Source organism: Homarus americanus, unplaced genomic scaffold (assembly GCF_018991925.1).
Source record: "Homarus americanus isolate GMGI-L3 unplaced genomic scaffold, GMGI_Hamer_2.0 scaffold57980, whole genome shotgun sequence".
In the NCBI taxonomy this organism is placed as follows: domain Eukaryota; kingdom Metazoa; phylum Arthropoda; class Malacostraca; order Decapoda; family Nephropidae; genus Homarus; species Homarus americanus.
The window spans coordinates 14,865,463-14,881,210 of record NW_024716703.1 but is presented as its reverse complement, the minus strand read 5'-3'; the positions used below and the strand labels follow the sequence as shown (position 1 = coordinate 14,881,210).

General features: G+C 37.5%; 1 protein-coding gene across 2 annotated transcripts in view; it reads left to right on the top strand.

Annotated features, from left to right (window-relative positions):
• The window catches only part of LOC121858307, a 35,897-nt gene extending 20,373 nt beyond the window's left edge, over positions 1-15,524 (top strand). Inside the window, exons 4-8 of one of the 2 annotated variants that reach the window (XM_042354637.1) lie at positions 1,068-1,224; positions 2,214-2,389; positions 2,531-2,614; positions 5,804-5,880; positions 9,245-15,524. In XM_042354637.1, coding sequence (XP_042210571.1) covers positions 1,068-1,224; positions 2,214-2,389; positions 2,531-2,614; positions 5,804-5,880; positions 9,245-9,305 — 555 coding nt within the window. In that variant the 3' untranslated portion in view covers positions 9,306-15,524. Of the gene's footprint in view, positions 1-1,067; positions 1,225-2,213; positions 2,390-2,530; positions 2,615-5,803; positions 7,253-9,244 lie in introns of those variants that run through there. The other variant, XM_042354636.1, reaches the window with a different exon arrangement.
• The last annotated feature ends 224 nt before the right edge of the window (positions 15,525-15,748 follow it).

The window sequence follows — 15,748 nt, the reverse complement described above, 5'->3', positions numbered from 1 at the left end:
TTTGTGGCCAACCCGACTCTCACACCCTCTCTCACTACATCCTCACTTGCCCTATGACCTCCTCCTATAGGTCCCCAGCCGTTACCAACACCTCTTCCCTCCCAGACCAGATATCCCTCCTCCTAGTCACAGGCCTGGCATTTGACATTATTAGGGACCTGCCACTCTCTGCCACAAACAGATAAAATGTACCGGGAACTTTCCCCCCACACACTCATCATTCTCTCACTTTATGTAACTTGACAGAACCTATGACCCTTCAGGCTTTTACGCCCTTAATGTACAAGTCATAAAGGCAAGTATGAACTTTTCATACTTCCCTGTTGGGCGCTGTAAACGCTTCTGCGCTTCACCTTGCACAGGATGTAAGGGGGGTGCCCAATAAACTAGCCCCCTCGGGGGCAAATCTGAATCTGAATATTCCTCCAGCGGCAATCCATGTATTTGCAAATCCGTGTAAGTTTAACCCCCGTATGTTAAGGGCCGACTGTATATATATTTTAAGTAACGTTATTTAATGTTAATAAATGGAACAATAGAAGGAGCTAACCACTAATGGCAAAGAAAAAAAAAAGATGGATTGGGAACGCCAACATATACTGTATGTGCAAATTTAATGATACCACGTCATTTATCTTTTTAACAAACGTACAAAAGATTCATTATTGTTTATTACTGAATATGTATTTGATTGAATTAATCTTTATACAGTCATGCACCGGTTAACGTCCAACCGAACAACATCTGATCGCATATACATCCGTTCCCAAAAACTTCCGTGACGCCTGCGGATTTTTAACATCCACGGCTATCTCTGTTACTTAACCCCCGTGTATGTTAAGGGCCAACTGTAACTCACTACTATAGGACCGTAATATCAATTTTCATGAGCATTGCTTACATCATTCTCTCTTTTATTTCTTAGACATTACAGACTGTCATCAAGATAATTTTAGAATTTTAAGAATTTCCTTGAGAATTGCAGTAAAGACTTTTTCATTTAAAATTTCTATGTAAGATTATAATTTTTCACAATTAATTCTCATCCTAACATAATATTTTATCAGAAACGACCTTGGAGTCTAAAAGTGGGGAGATGTAGCCCAGACCAAGCAGAGTCAGCTCTTCAAGGTGCTGGAATTGTTACAAGACAAGGAGACATCATATCCTTTGTAGCAGATGATCTACATAACAAGATAAAACTCTCCAGTCCTGTTTCAAAAAGTAAGTTTGGGAATTGGGTTCTTCCATTCATTGTATGTAGTATCATGGCATTATCTGACCATTTTGTATAAGATATGCCTTGGTTGGATGTGAGAAAGGAATTAAAACACTTCCCACCGAGTTCTTTAAAATTGTACCTGATGAAGATAACAGTGATGAGGTAATCTATGAAGAAGATAACAACTGTGTCACTTCTCCCACATTATAAACAAAAAGTGTGCATGAGACAAGTAATGGTGATGATAGTGAATTGATGATCAGGCCAACACAATATGACATTAACATAGAAAATTTTGGCTCTTATGTTGATGATCATAGATGTGACCCAAACATTGGGTGAATAGCTGGCCCAAGTCAAGATCATTCCCACACTGATGTTAGTTAAGCAGATGTTCCTGCTGCCCCATATCCTAACTCACAATAACCCCATATACCACCATCTTGCCACATCTCTCCTGCCTGGGGCATAGGAATACATATCCCTACACAGCACCCTGAGAGTGATATCAGCCCACACTTTGTTAAAAACAGAGTGCAAATTCTTTGATTGTCAGTTGACAATTTTACCTCATTAGTGTAAATCTTAGACTGACAATTTTAGTGCTGGAATGGAAAGTCATTTAGAATTTCCCTGACTTACCTTATTTTCTCTTGTCAGTTTAATAAGTTTAACCTTATTTCTGATTACCTTCAGTGGTAATGAAACATTATATGCAGGATGGATATACAGTAAATAGAGTTTTCTTAAATATTTTTTTTTTATTCATAGCAATACTATCTTGTGAATGGGATAAAGTCTGTCTGTAAGTAGATACCAGTTATACTTTAAAACTTTAAGATGACTGTCACAAGTCTTTAACATACCATAGTTTATAACATCTTACTGCACCAACTCTTCTGAGGTGTAGGGTTGAGCCAGGGTTTTTGTGTTAACCAGACTATGAACTTTTACCATTTATATATATATTTTTCATGTGTTACTATTTCAGCTGTGGCATCTTTCCCTGGATCAAGGAGTTCAACCCCAAGTTTATTACGGACTGCACTTGCCCCCCAAGTGCCACCTATAGACCCATCCATCATCAATGATATTGAGACTCATGCTAGGCATATTGCTACATCTGTTGACACACTTATTGAAAATCTTACTGGCACTCTCCTTAGTGTGAGTTTGATAACTATGTATAATTTTTCAGTTGATACATTTAGGGTTTAGCACAAGAAATGGTTGAAATTATCAAATGTATGATTCATGCTTTAACCTTAAACACATTTTCTCATTAAATTCTGGGTAACCAACTTTCAGATCTCTGCTCTAACTGTTGACTGTGTTGAGACTTACCGGGATGCTGTGTGTAAAACTTGTGATGCAGTTGATGCTAATATTAAGGTAAGCTTGAATGATATTGCCATTATTATCCAAACTGTTTTACTGTTAATTTGTTTTGAAACAGAAAGCATATTTCATAACCTTAACACCTAGCTTGGTCAACCCAGGTTCAGGAGGTCCTTGCTTAAAGTTGACTCAATTGATTTTGTTTAGTTTTTACAATGTTGGCCAAAACCTAAAATTAAAAATTGAATATCATTCATTACTAACACTTTATTATTACCACAAATTTAATGATTATCTAATGCATTCTTACAGTTATTACATGTTTATTGTTTAAATGTCATAAGGGTGGTAAAAATGGGTGTATAGTACGTATAAGGTGGTGGTAACTAGGAAACGATGATTGGACCTTGTGGCAGCTGGTAGTTGAATAACAGCTGTGAGGTGGAGATTTTGCACATGCCTCTCAGATGTATTTCATATATATTTTTGTAGATATTTATTGTTATTTTTATAAATTTTTAAATGTTTGTGTACAAAATTATCAGCCTTAGTACCTCTAAAATTCCTGCAGGATTTCTGGTTTCGATTAGCATTGTTTTAATTAACATCACAGTTTTCAGGAATAGAACCTCAGTGTTAAGCGAAGACTGCCCGTATTACCTGCCCAGCCCATGTCTCATAGGTGAAAATCCCAGTTCCCTCAAACTGATTAGCTGGAACTAACTGAAAGATTAGTTAAAAACCTTCCCATGAGACTCACAACTCTTAAAACGAGCTGCTAGTAAAGGCTGAAAGGTAAAGAGATGTGCCATCACACTGGCTGTGTGCTCCTTGACCTTCATTTGGCTTAATTAAAAACCATAATTTTATTGATTGAATCCTCAGTGCCAGCCACCTGTTGAAACAGAAATGCAACTGAAAACAAATTGCTGATGACTGTGTAAATCACATTTATGCCACAACCTTCAAAAAATTTTCCCACACACCTTGTTGAGCAGTAAATCTTGCACTCTTCAAATCTACGGCACTCTGAGATCTGGACCACACAGGAGGAGAGAATGGGAAATGAGATTTGTGTTGAAAAAAAGCTCGCCTTCCTATCCCTGTCTCATGCCGTTCAGCTGATCGCCACCACCCATGCACTCCCACACACCATTACATATCTCCATGATATAATGCCATTCTCACCATAATATAGTTAAGTTATTAATGACATATTGTCGTTAATATATTCAGTATACAAAGTTACATTTAAAATTATATATTTTACATTACTTTTTATTGTTTAACATCACAGTATTTACTGCACTGTACATTGTTTTTTATGTATGGGAAAATACAAAAAATTTATGGACAGGGTCATGTTTTAACCTATCATATTTCCCAGCCCATAAGATGCTTCAGCGGTTAAGATGTACCCCAAAATATCTTTTCTTTTTCTTTCTTTTTTTGGGTGAAATCTTAATAAGAGAATTACAATTTGTGGGTTTAGACAGTACAGGTATCCCTCATTTAGCGTTAATTCACTTGACGTTAATTCAGTTGTGAAAAGGTCATTCCAATATTCTGATGTAGCTTAGAAGTAAAGAAAATATAATATAAAGCTGCTGTGTCAAATAAGAAAAGTGGATGTGTATGTGTGTGAAGTGAACGTGTGTGGAGGCAGTGGGTTGTAACTGTGTTGTTGACTCGCCACCCAGCCACACTCTCCCTCCCTCGATGTGACGTCACAACATGCACATAGCGCAGCTCAGCAGCAGCCACACACATCTCTGAGTCAGCTGGGTGACTGCCTGGCTCAACTGAACTATGTCAAGATCGCCCAGAGGATGGTTTGAGTGTGGAAGGAGCTATTTTTTTTAACATAAAATATGTGCTATTGTATTTTATATGCTATACTGTATATCAGTTTTATTGTTTATCATAGCAAATTTTTTTGTTTTGACGTTGGAAAGGCAATACTGGTACAGTAGAAGTCCAAAAATCCGGACTGCTTGGGGATTGGGTCAGTCCGGATTTTCGGATTTTCCGGATTCTCAGGAAGTACTTTTAAAATTCAAATTTAAGGAGGAACAAAGAAGAGATGAACAGGTACATTTTGATAGTTTATTCATTAGCAAATATAGCATGCCTCATTTTTCAAAACGAGCAGTTTTAAAGAAAAAGCTGCGAGTTCTAGAATTTTATTCTTTGCCTTTTTTATATCATAAATTGTAGACTTCCCATTGTCGATGTTTCCATTAGAACAGCATTGCTCACACCACGTTCTAGTTTCTTAATTATTTCAAGTTTGTCACTCAATTTCAACGTGTTCTTCTTTCTCTTCACACAACGAAGTTTATCTACTTTAGGAGCCATTATTATTGGCTTGTACAGTAATCTGTAAATGGAAAGAGTAGGACTCAAAATTACATGCGTTGTCACAGTTTGATTGCTCGTTTTAAAGTGGCGACCGTGTGGACGCTTGTTGTTGCTGTGCAGCTGTGGCGCTCACGCATGTGCACATACACACAAAAGCCCGCTAAATTTTAAAAAAAAAGTGAGTTTTCGAAAAACCCAGATTCTCGGGTGGTCCGGATTTCTGGCATCCGGATTTTTGGACTTTTACTGTACTGTACTCCCGAGCTATTATGGTAGTTGGTTCACCTACCTGTAGATGGCCTTAGTTTACCAAAACAAGCGGTGCCCGGGCGGTAAACACGATAATGTTCCACAATTATAGGAATTATGTCCCAGTAATATTTTTAAGCTAATGATCATACCAATTTTAAGTCTATACAGTAATTAGTTTCTCATTATCTGAGCATAGTATAAGCTTGTATAATAATTCCGGGTAATTTGGGGATTGTGTTTGACATCTCTGGGGTTCATGTTTTGAACAGAACTTTTAACCTTAAACTGACCTTCAACCGATAAGATGCAGGCTGATTTTAAGGAAATAAAAGTGCATCTTATGAGCTACCTTCCTATGGGGATTGAACCAATGAATTAGTTTGTAACTAGAAAACTAAGTGGCAAGATAGTTGCATACTCCTTTAAATGAGAAGTACTGTATGCTATAATTGATTTCTTTTTCTCTTTTTTCTCCCTCAGATTTGTTACTATATACTTTACTGTATCTCATTCCTGTGTAATACTAAGGCCCCCTTTTGAAGAAACTATTATCAACAAATGATCCAATAAAATCTCAAATTTATATTGCCTTGTTCATTCAAGTCTTTTGACGGATGTACATCTTTCCAGTCAATGTACCAACTGATGGCCAAAACTGAGGAGCTGAGCAAGTCGATGAAGCCTATCTACAAGCTTCAAGAGCAAATGTATCCTTTTGATAATGTTCTTCTGCTTCATATTTATGTCTTGCATACTATTTTCATTGTATCTGTCTGTCTGGCAGCCCATCTTTCTGTCACAGATTTGTTATAGCACTTGCCCATACATTATTCATTGGGTTAATATAATATTTAGCTTATTTTCAGTCTAGGCTCATCTTTGATGACTCAAGAACAGTCACCAGTCTAAGGGGTTGAAATCCCAGGTCTCAGGACCTATGATACATTTGCATGAGGCTAATTTCCAAATAACTGATAGATTCAGAAGAAATTGCGAACATAGTTATTCATTCCTAATACAACTGCAGTCCCCAAAAAGGAAGCATTGTGATCAGTGGAATAGTGAGGGTGTCTGACTCCTGCTGGTAGAACATAAATTACCACTTGATGGTTCCCAGATGAAGCTACCATTTTTTATTTAATTTTTTATGGTAGGATGGTAATCTTTCATTACCTCAGGGGCTATTAATCCTGCCTTGCCAGTTAAGTGGGTGCTTGTTAGTTCTACATACTGTACTCGTATGATACACCATTCCCACTGTAAAAGTGGGTTAGCATCCAGCCATAAAACTTACTTCAAATTTGCCTCATGGCAACTAGGACACCATGCTATCAGGTAATCAAGGCAAGTATGACTGTAAATCGGTGATGATGATGATAAATCCACCTGTCCTTTATGCCCATTATCATCATCACCTTCTTATGGCCATTTTCCATACTTGTGTGGGTTAGTTATGATTACCTGATGGCAGCTCTCCATGCTGTGTGGTCTCTTGCAGCCTCTCTCATCAGGCTTTTGTGTCTGAGATCATTTCTTACATCATTTTGACCTAGCTCGGGCTCTCCTCTCCTCCACATTCAAATTCATGCATCTCTTTACCCATTTGGTCTCCTCCATTCTCTCCATATGCCCAGACTATTTCAGCCAACTTCTATGCAAAACTTCACCAATCCTCTCACTACCCAGCCTCCTGCTTAGCTCTGAATAGTGTTTCATATCTTTCAATGTCACATTACACAGCCATCTCACCTTTATCATTTCAGCTTGCTCAAGCCTGATTATGTCATCACTGTCAACCCTTTCAGGATGATTAACTCAACTGCATTATACCTGCTAGGATAATTCCCACAACTGTTACTTTTTTACATTTTTTGCCAGCATTTGAATAATTAAGCTCGATTATATGGGTCCCTAGCTAGCCTGGTAACTTGGGCTAACGGTATGGTTTGTCACATATCTTAAAGTATTAAACCTGTATAGTTATGTTCACTGTATACTAAATCACAATATATAATTACATATAATTAATGGGGAAAATTGGGTTAGGTTCTGGAGGCTAATAAAAGTGACTAAACTTGACTTAACAAGTTCATTTTCTTACTAACTAAAGCACCAATGAATGCTAGACTCGGGAACAACAGGCTATTTCAATGTCGGTATCAATATCAAGGAACACCAGACTCGGCAATAGACCCCACACTGCCACCCTCACTTGGCAATCCCACACCTACATAAACGAACGCCAAAAATATTAGTTACAGTATTATATCTTTTCCATTAAACTTTCCATTTTCCTCACCTCACTTTTCATGTCACTAGCAACCCATTTACACTCGCTTTAGAAATTGGAATCTGCACCAGACTCGGCAGCTGATGCGCCATCCCGTGAAAACAGACTGCCACCCGCACTTAACAATCATAAACGAACAAACCCAAAATATTAGTAACAGTATTAAATCTTTTCCATTAAACTTTCCATTATCTTCACTTCACTTTTCCCGTCACTAGCAACCCATTAACACTCACTTTAGAAGTCGTAATCTGCAGCAGACTCGGCTGCTTTCTTGTCACTCACTCGGAAAGATTGAGCGGGCGAGCGTGAATGCATGAGTGAGCAGCCACGGTGGCACCTCTGGTGAGCAAATAATGCATTTGTTTGCCATGGAGGTACATTTGAATTATTTCCTGCCTGATTTCCCTCGGGAAATAAAAAAATTTATCGCTATATGTATGAAAATGTCGATAATTTTGGTAGCCGCGATATAATTTTTTTTTTATATAAATTAGCGATATATCCCGACTACTGTATTTACAACTTAAAGGAATATTCTCCGTTCAGTTCTTCAGTAATAGTGATGGTGGTAGTTACACCAGTTTACACCATTTACTATAAAAAAAAAATTGCAGGCAGTTAACCAGTGCATTTTATTGTAGTTTTTAAACAGGCATGATACAAGAACATCATGGTATTCACAATTTGCTAACAGAACTGGCAGTGACACCACTTTTTCATTGAATACTGTGCTTGCTAGTTTATTGATGACCAACGTTTAAAAAAAAGTGCAGTACAGCTTCAAAACTACACAACTACCAATGTAATGTTGAAAATTTTAAATGAGGTTTTAAGATCAGGCTCCTACAGTGGAAAAAGTTTGAAGATCAGGCTACATTAATCCAAGTTTGAATAATAGTACAGTGATAATAATAATAGTATTTATTCAGATACAGTATACAATTCAACATGAATATAGGGTCCATTGTTTGGGCTACAAAATTTTCAGTACAGTACTTTGAAATAGAGGCGAATTGTGGGGTAAAAACATACACAGAATTTAATACAGTACCAAACAATAACTCATCTGGGTTGAATATGGGATTTTTTTGTGTCTGAAAATGTATTACAATAATGTCTTGTTAACCCGGTACAATTGCAGAAATGTGTTTCTACACCCCCTGTGGTTAATCCATGTCTCCAAACGACAATGTCGCAGTAGTAGTAGTTTCACTATTTATGAAAGGATGAGTATTGGTTGTGTAACAATGGACGTGATTGGTGCATAGGTTTGCTATAGGTCATAATAGATTGGCCACTTAGAGACACTGGTTACCACAGGGGGTGTAGGAACACATTTCTACAACTGTACATTACCAAATGAACCAAATTAATGAAGGAATTATGGTTAAATTTGATAATGCTATATTAAGGATGTCGCAGTGTCCTGCCCACAATTCACTTGCCACATTGGAACAGTGAAGTGACATTTCTACAACTTTTATTGTTTCTTATGAAAATAAACAATGTGGCAGCCAGCACTTGGCCGCAAAATTTTAAAAAGGAGGTAGTAATTGAGGTACAGTACCTGCGAATTTAAGAATGCAAATTTTTTTTTTTTTTTTTTTTTCAAATTAATGTGACTCCGCTGTATAAGTGAATGGTTAAAATTTGTAAATACTGTACCCTATAATAATTAAATAGCATAGTTTATTGATATTGGTTAATGCTTCTTATTATTACCCCTGTATTGTTTTTTGTCATACTAAAAGACTTGTTTTCCTAAATTCTAATCTCAGTAAGGAAGTGAGGCGCCTCCTCGATATGTTTGAAAATCTTATCCACTCCAGTGGTTCATGAAGCTCTCAGGCCAATGAATGAATGAAAGGTCACAAACTTTCACTTTCTTAATTAACCTATGATCTCTTAGGATATTAAACAAATCATAATGAATAAAAGAAAGTGTTAAATATACAGTACATAAAACAGGAGATTTCATCAGGATCCTAATATGGCTTATGAAGAGATTATCATGAATTTAAGTACAGAGGGTATTGTCTTATATGATATATACATTCAGTGGTCTTATGTTGATCTGTGAGATCATTGATACAGCATCTGGGTTTCATTGAACTTTTTAATATGATGTTGCCTTACATGATACAGTATTGCTGAGCTTTTTTCAGCTGAAAATTTATGATAAAATAAATCTGTTTGAAAGAAAATTGGCCTTATTTGAAGACTATGAATAGAACATTAAGTAACCCTTTAATGAAATGTAAATAGTATTACTGTATGTAGAAGTTCCCTAATGTTAAATAGGCAAGGTTTTTCTTGTGTTATAAGGATAAGAAATTTGATATTCCCTTCTTTGTTAACATTCATTTGACATGAATATTGGAAAGTTTGTTAAAGAAAAGCTAACTCTGACTCTTAAGATGCTGATAACTTTTCTTCTCATCATGAAGAAAGTTTTTAGTAATCTGTGTTTGTGATGTATATAGTTATTTCATGGTTTTAGGATAAATTATGAAACTTTAAATCCTGATCTCTGCCCTATGTGACAGAAGAATGAGTGAGTGATATACAGTACAGTAGTCAGCGAATAAATATTTTCAGTTGAAAAATTTTACCCTATGTGCCTGAAACATGAAATCTGTGTCCTCAGTGCCTTAGTCTGCAGTTCCTCTTAAGCATCCCAATAACCAGTAGAATGGTGGTATAAGGTGCTGTAAACTGTACATTAAGGCCCCTGGCACATGGATTAAAATTTAAGTTAAAGGACAAGTATACAGTAGCCCCTTGGTATTCACAAATTTTGCATATATTCACAATTTTAGTAAATGTATGCTGATTCCATATTCTTGACTCCCTAACCTCTGGTATTTGCAAATTTTCAAAGATTAGGGTGAAATTATTACAGTATCTTAAAACATGAAAAATATAATTCAAGAAATATCATTTATTATAACAGTAACTACATTGAGGATAAAACCACATTCTTTTTCCATATACTGTACCACTATCAAATTTACTTAAAAATTTGAGAATGTTCAGTTTTTACATATTATTCTATATTACATTGAGGTAACTTTTCACTTTTATTAGAACATTTTGTATATTGAATTCCATATTTGTATGTTAAAAACAATTAATATTAACCCTATTTGTGTAGACTATTTCTCTGACAAGGAGTTTTCTTCTTTTTTTTTTTGAATGGGAAAAATATAAAATTTTCTTATGAAAAGGACAACTTTTGCTTGTAATCAGATTCCATGTATACCCAATGAGAGAAACAAGCAATGGGAAGGATGAAACTGTGTACAGTATGTGACCAGGTGGGAGGATGGGTGAGATTGAGGCATTTCTGCGTGGGACAGATTTGAACCTGTTTTATTATTGATTCATTATTATATTGTCACATGATCAGCCTCTTATGGTGTACAATTCATCATAAATAATAATACATTCTCAATAATAGAAAATACATGTAAATTTACTTGAAAATAAAAGGATAACCAGTATCGGAAGGTATCTCCTGGCCCCTCAACCCATGTCTCCCATCTGTGACACTTCAGGTTAATTAAAAATTTCATTAAAACAAACCATTTAATATGATGAGAAATGAAATAAAATGAAGTACTGTCCTGTATTGCGATGAAAAGAATCATACTTTGTTTGCTGATTACAGAGAATAAGACTTGATAGGGCTGGGCTTAAAAGTTGTGTGGATTGGAGTCAAGACAATGCTATTGGTGTCTGCACCTGTTGATGTACTTCCCAAATACAGGTTACCTCGGATAGTCGTGTTTTTATCAGTAATTATAAATAACAGGTTTATGGGAATGGCGCCACAAACACCTCGTGCACATGTTGATGCACACTTAGCCAGTACATAAGCAACATGTTGAGAAGCATTTCTACTAGTAGTCATTATCATTGAATCTGTGGCCATTGTGTTCCTACTTTTTCTTTTTTTCTTATTTTGTGTACCAGGGACTATTCAAATAAGATTAGGTTCCTGTGTTCCTTTGAAAAATGTCAGCTAACTTTGCGTGAACGCAAATTCTGAAATAGCGGCCAGTAGTCATTTTCACCACATGGCCGGTGATAACTTTTGAACTAGATACACTAGAATTATAAATAAGGGGTCATTTGAGGTGAGAAATCTGATGGGCTGGTAAATCTTTAGTTAGATCTCCATCTTGACCTCCAAATCCAAGATGGCGGCCATCGCACAGCTTGTGAAACCCTACGCTGAGATTAAAACCAATGAGGTCTTGAAGAAGCTTGTCAATACTCTCTTCAAAGACTATGAAAATTCCTGCAAGCCCAGTATTGAATATCTTTCTTGGAGATGGTGGAGATTCTGACTCAGGACATTCATGCCCTCAGGACTCAAAACTGGCATGAGTTCATATCATCACTAAAACTCATGCTGCCATGGATGACAATCTATGACAATGACAAATATGGCCAGTATCTTCCAGATTTCAGTGCAGTTCTCGACAATCTTCAGGGTGAACAGGCTGAATATATGGAAAATGGTCTGTTTGCCCAGTTCATGACCGGGAAACCATACTCCTTCATGTGGCTTGAATCAACAATGAATAAGGGATCCAAGCTGGAGTCGGACTGGCTTGTTATTCTCAATCATGAGAAACCGTTACTTTCCAACACTCCCAACATCAAGAACGTAAACAGAGTGAGGGCAAGCGTGCATCACCATGCCAATCCCAACAAAAATGCTGATATGAAGCATGCCGATTCGGCGATGAGTAAAATCAAGATAGAAGAAAAAGCTAATGCAGATCTCAGTGCATGCCTCACTGAATTCAAATGCGATCCATTTGGCCATACCAATCAGACAGTTCGTTCTCTGCAGTCAGGCATTCCGGCTTCCGAAATGATCGCTGCTGATTGAAATCTGCAAAGGTAAATGGTATGGAAATTTTTTTTTATTCCAAGGTGAAGTCACTGAACGACCGAGTCCCGAAAACCAGACGCCAAAACTTTACTACCAACAAAGTCACAAAGGCCGACAACAATAATGTGAAAGGGAAGACAGAGGAATTGTTAACAAATGCCATGGATTCCATTCTTGCCCTAATTGAAGAGAGTGGTTCCCTCAAACTTGAACAGGTGTTGCAGCATTGTGTCACAGAAGAGTCTGTCGATCTTCAACACCAATGGCACGATGCGGAAGGTGTATAAAAGCAAGTTGCAAGAGAAACTCACGATGACACCCATACAAGAACCTGATACATACACATAGATCGTTGACATGGGCCTAATTTGGCGTCTGGCTGCCCCAACCACCGAAGATCGAGAGACGGACGATGGTACCAAATACACCTGGAAAGATTATAGAAAGGAGGTGGTGCGCACAGTTTTGACAAGGCATAAAAATGCAGAGCGGATCATTTGTGTGAATGACCCATACGATCAGAGATGAACAATTACAGACAATGAGCGGATGCTATGTCAGAAGAGTGCATCAATCAGTAACATTTACATGAAGTCTGAAGATAGTTGCTTGCAATCAAGGACTTCCACCTTTTTCTGGGTAAAGCAGAAAATAATTTCCATTTGCAGGCCTTTCTGCAGGCTGGATTCCAGAGCACTGCAGACACATCTGCTGTCAAAATCTTCTACTGTATAGGCTCCAGTGCGAAAAACTTCAGTATAGGCTAGCCTGCACCACAGTTCACGTGTTCCCATGCAGAGACTGGCACTGCACTGTTTTTCATCTACAGTGTCTTCTGGTCAGAGGGCTATACATAAGCTTTCATTCTTGACACAGAAGACACCGATTACTATGTGCAGGCAGCTTATGTTGCCCAGCAAATGTCAGGAGTATTATGTCTGAAGAGGAAGATACAATTCATCACCTCTCAAAGTCTATGCAATGAGGAAATGGCGACCTGCATCGTTCCACTTCATGTCCTCACCGTCTGCAATCATAACTCTGGCTTCTATGGCACCAGCAAGAAACTGGTGGCAGATCGTGTCCAAAGTTCTAAGGAGGCACGTGACCTCTTGGCATCATGTGGCACAGAGCTGCCAGCCCCAAAAGAAGTCCTCGATGACTTGGAGAAGTTTGTGATCCGATACATCTATTGTGACGCCAAGAACACGAATCTGGGAGAAGTAAGGGCAGCTCAGTGAAGGACACAAAAGAAGACGAACACCGTCCAAGTGGCACCTGACTCAGATAGTCTTCACCTCCACTTAAAGTAAACAAACTATCTCAGTTTTCTGCTTAAACACCCAACCTCAAATTCCATGCCTTACCCATTGGACATGGATGGCATTTGTCAGATGGCCTGTGCCTGCCTGTCCACTACGCCCAGCCCCCACATCAGTACCGCCTACCCTTGAATCCGTTGGATGAAGACTTGGACACAGTGAAAGTGACAATGGAGATGTTCTGATAGTGACCGTGGTTCTAATGGCAGCAGTGGCCTTAGCAGTGACAGGAACAATGATGCTTAAAATGTATTGTAGTGAAGCATAAAAAAGGAACTTTGTTTAATTTTATTCAGTATATAACCTTGATACTGAGATCACAAATTATTTTCACATGGTGGTGCTGCTTTAATGAAATCGGTGACCATTATCTTCCCACCTGTATCTATAAAATTTCAGAGTGAAACTATTTTGTATAAAGGATCAAGGTGCCACGCTGGAACTAGTGGTAGAAGAAGCTTCAATCGTGCATATAGATCGGTTGGTTCCTTAGTTATTCGTTTCCCATTTTTAACCTTGGCGACGGATGCCATCTTGGATTTGGAGGTCAAGATGGTGCCCTAACTAAAAATTTACCACCCCATCAGACTTCTCGCCTCAAAATTAGTGGAAAATGATCTCTTATTCATGGTTCTAGTGTATCTAATTCAAAAGTTATCACCGGCTGCATGGTGAAAATGACCACTGGCCAACATTTCGGAATTTGTTCTCCCGTGGAGTTAGCTGACATGTTTCAGAAGTGCATAGAAGCTAAATCATGTTTGAATAATCCCTGGTACACAAATCAACAATAAAAAAGGGTAAGAAAACAATGGTCATGGATTCGATAAAAATGACAACTACGTACAGTGTATATGTACCTAGCTTTCCTCCTGATCTCTAAGCACTTCTCTTATGCAGATGACTATAGTCTCTTCACCTGAAGATTGCAACTGAGGTCTATGGTTAGTTTGTAGCAAGGAAGTAGTTTGGCTGGTGCATGGACGTTGGAAAAGTCACTACAGTTCCTAATTATTTAATTATTACCTATACAGTATTTAATTCTGATATTTTAAGGGAAAATAGCTATTCTGTATTGATCTCTGATAATTTCCACACTTGGGGAAGCAAGAATTAGCATGTGAAACAGTGTGGTAATAGACTATAGTTTGTCAGTGTCACTCTTGCCGAAGCTATCATTTCAGAATTTACTCAGTGAATCTATCAGTTCTTTAAACTCACCCTCATTCTCTGATTCCCATTATATTTTACTTGTTTTTCTAGGATGTCAAGGCATCACAATGCAATGAGGGGTCTTTCTCTGCAACTCATCACTGGAATTGCCAGATACTTCCTCCATGATAACAAAAACTGTTTCTGGTTGAAGGAAGGACACGAGGAGGGACCAACATGGGGAAGGAAAAGTTTCAATAAATCACTCGAGCAGAAAGTTTTTTGTTATACTACTAATAAGATGACCACTATCATTGGGGGGCACTCATCATATGTTTACAACCACCTTTGTTTAAGGTTAAAAAACCACCACTTAAAAGGCTACTTTTGTTCACTACAGTACTACTTAAAATTCTTTTGGCAAATATCTGGAAATATAGATATCTTCATAATAAATAATAAATGAGACTTGGGACACCCATGCTCTATGCATTGGACAAGCAACTGCTGGTGCTTGAACTTTTATACATGTTGACAATCAAAAGTAAAATTTCAGAGAATAAAACTACATATACCAGTACTGCTTTTAAATGTAGATTTAAAGCATAAATTTGATAGATACTGTATATATTTTTTAGTTTGGTAAATACCTGTAGAATAATAAAAATATGTGCTGTACTGTAATTTTTTAATTTTATATGATTTTATGAGTTATCCTTCTTGCGCTACTAAGGTAAATAGCTTAACATGCACTATTCAAGAAAATGGCTTGGGTTTGGGTAAGTGTGAGAAGAACCTACTTCACTCCACAACCAATCAGTATTGAAGCTGTCTTGTGTCTCAGCCATTAAGCATTGAGTTTATGGCTTTCACATGTGTGGAATTGTGATGCTGTTGCACTT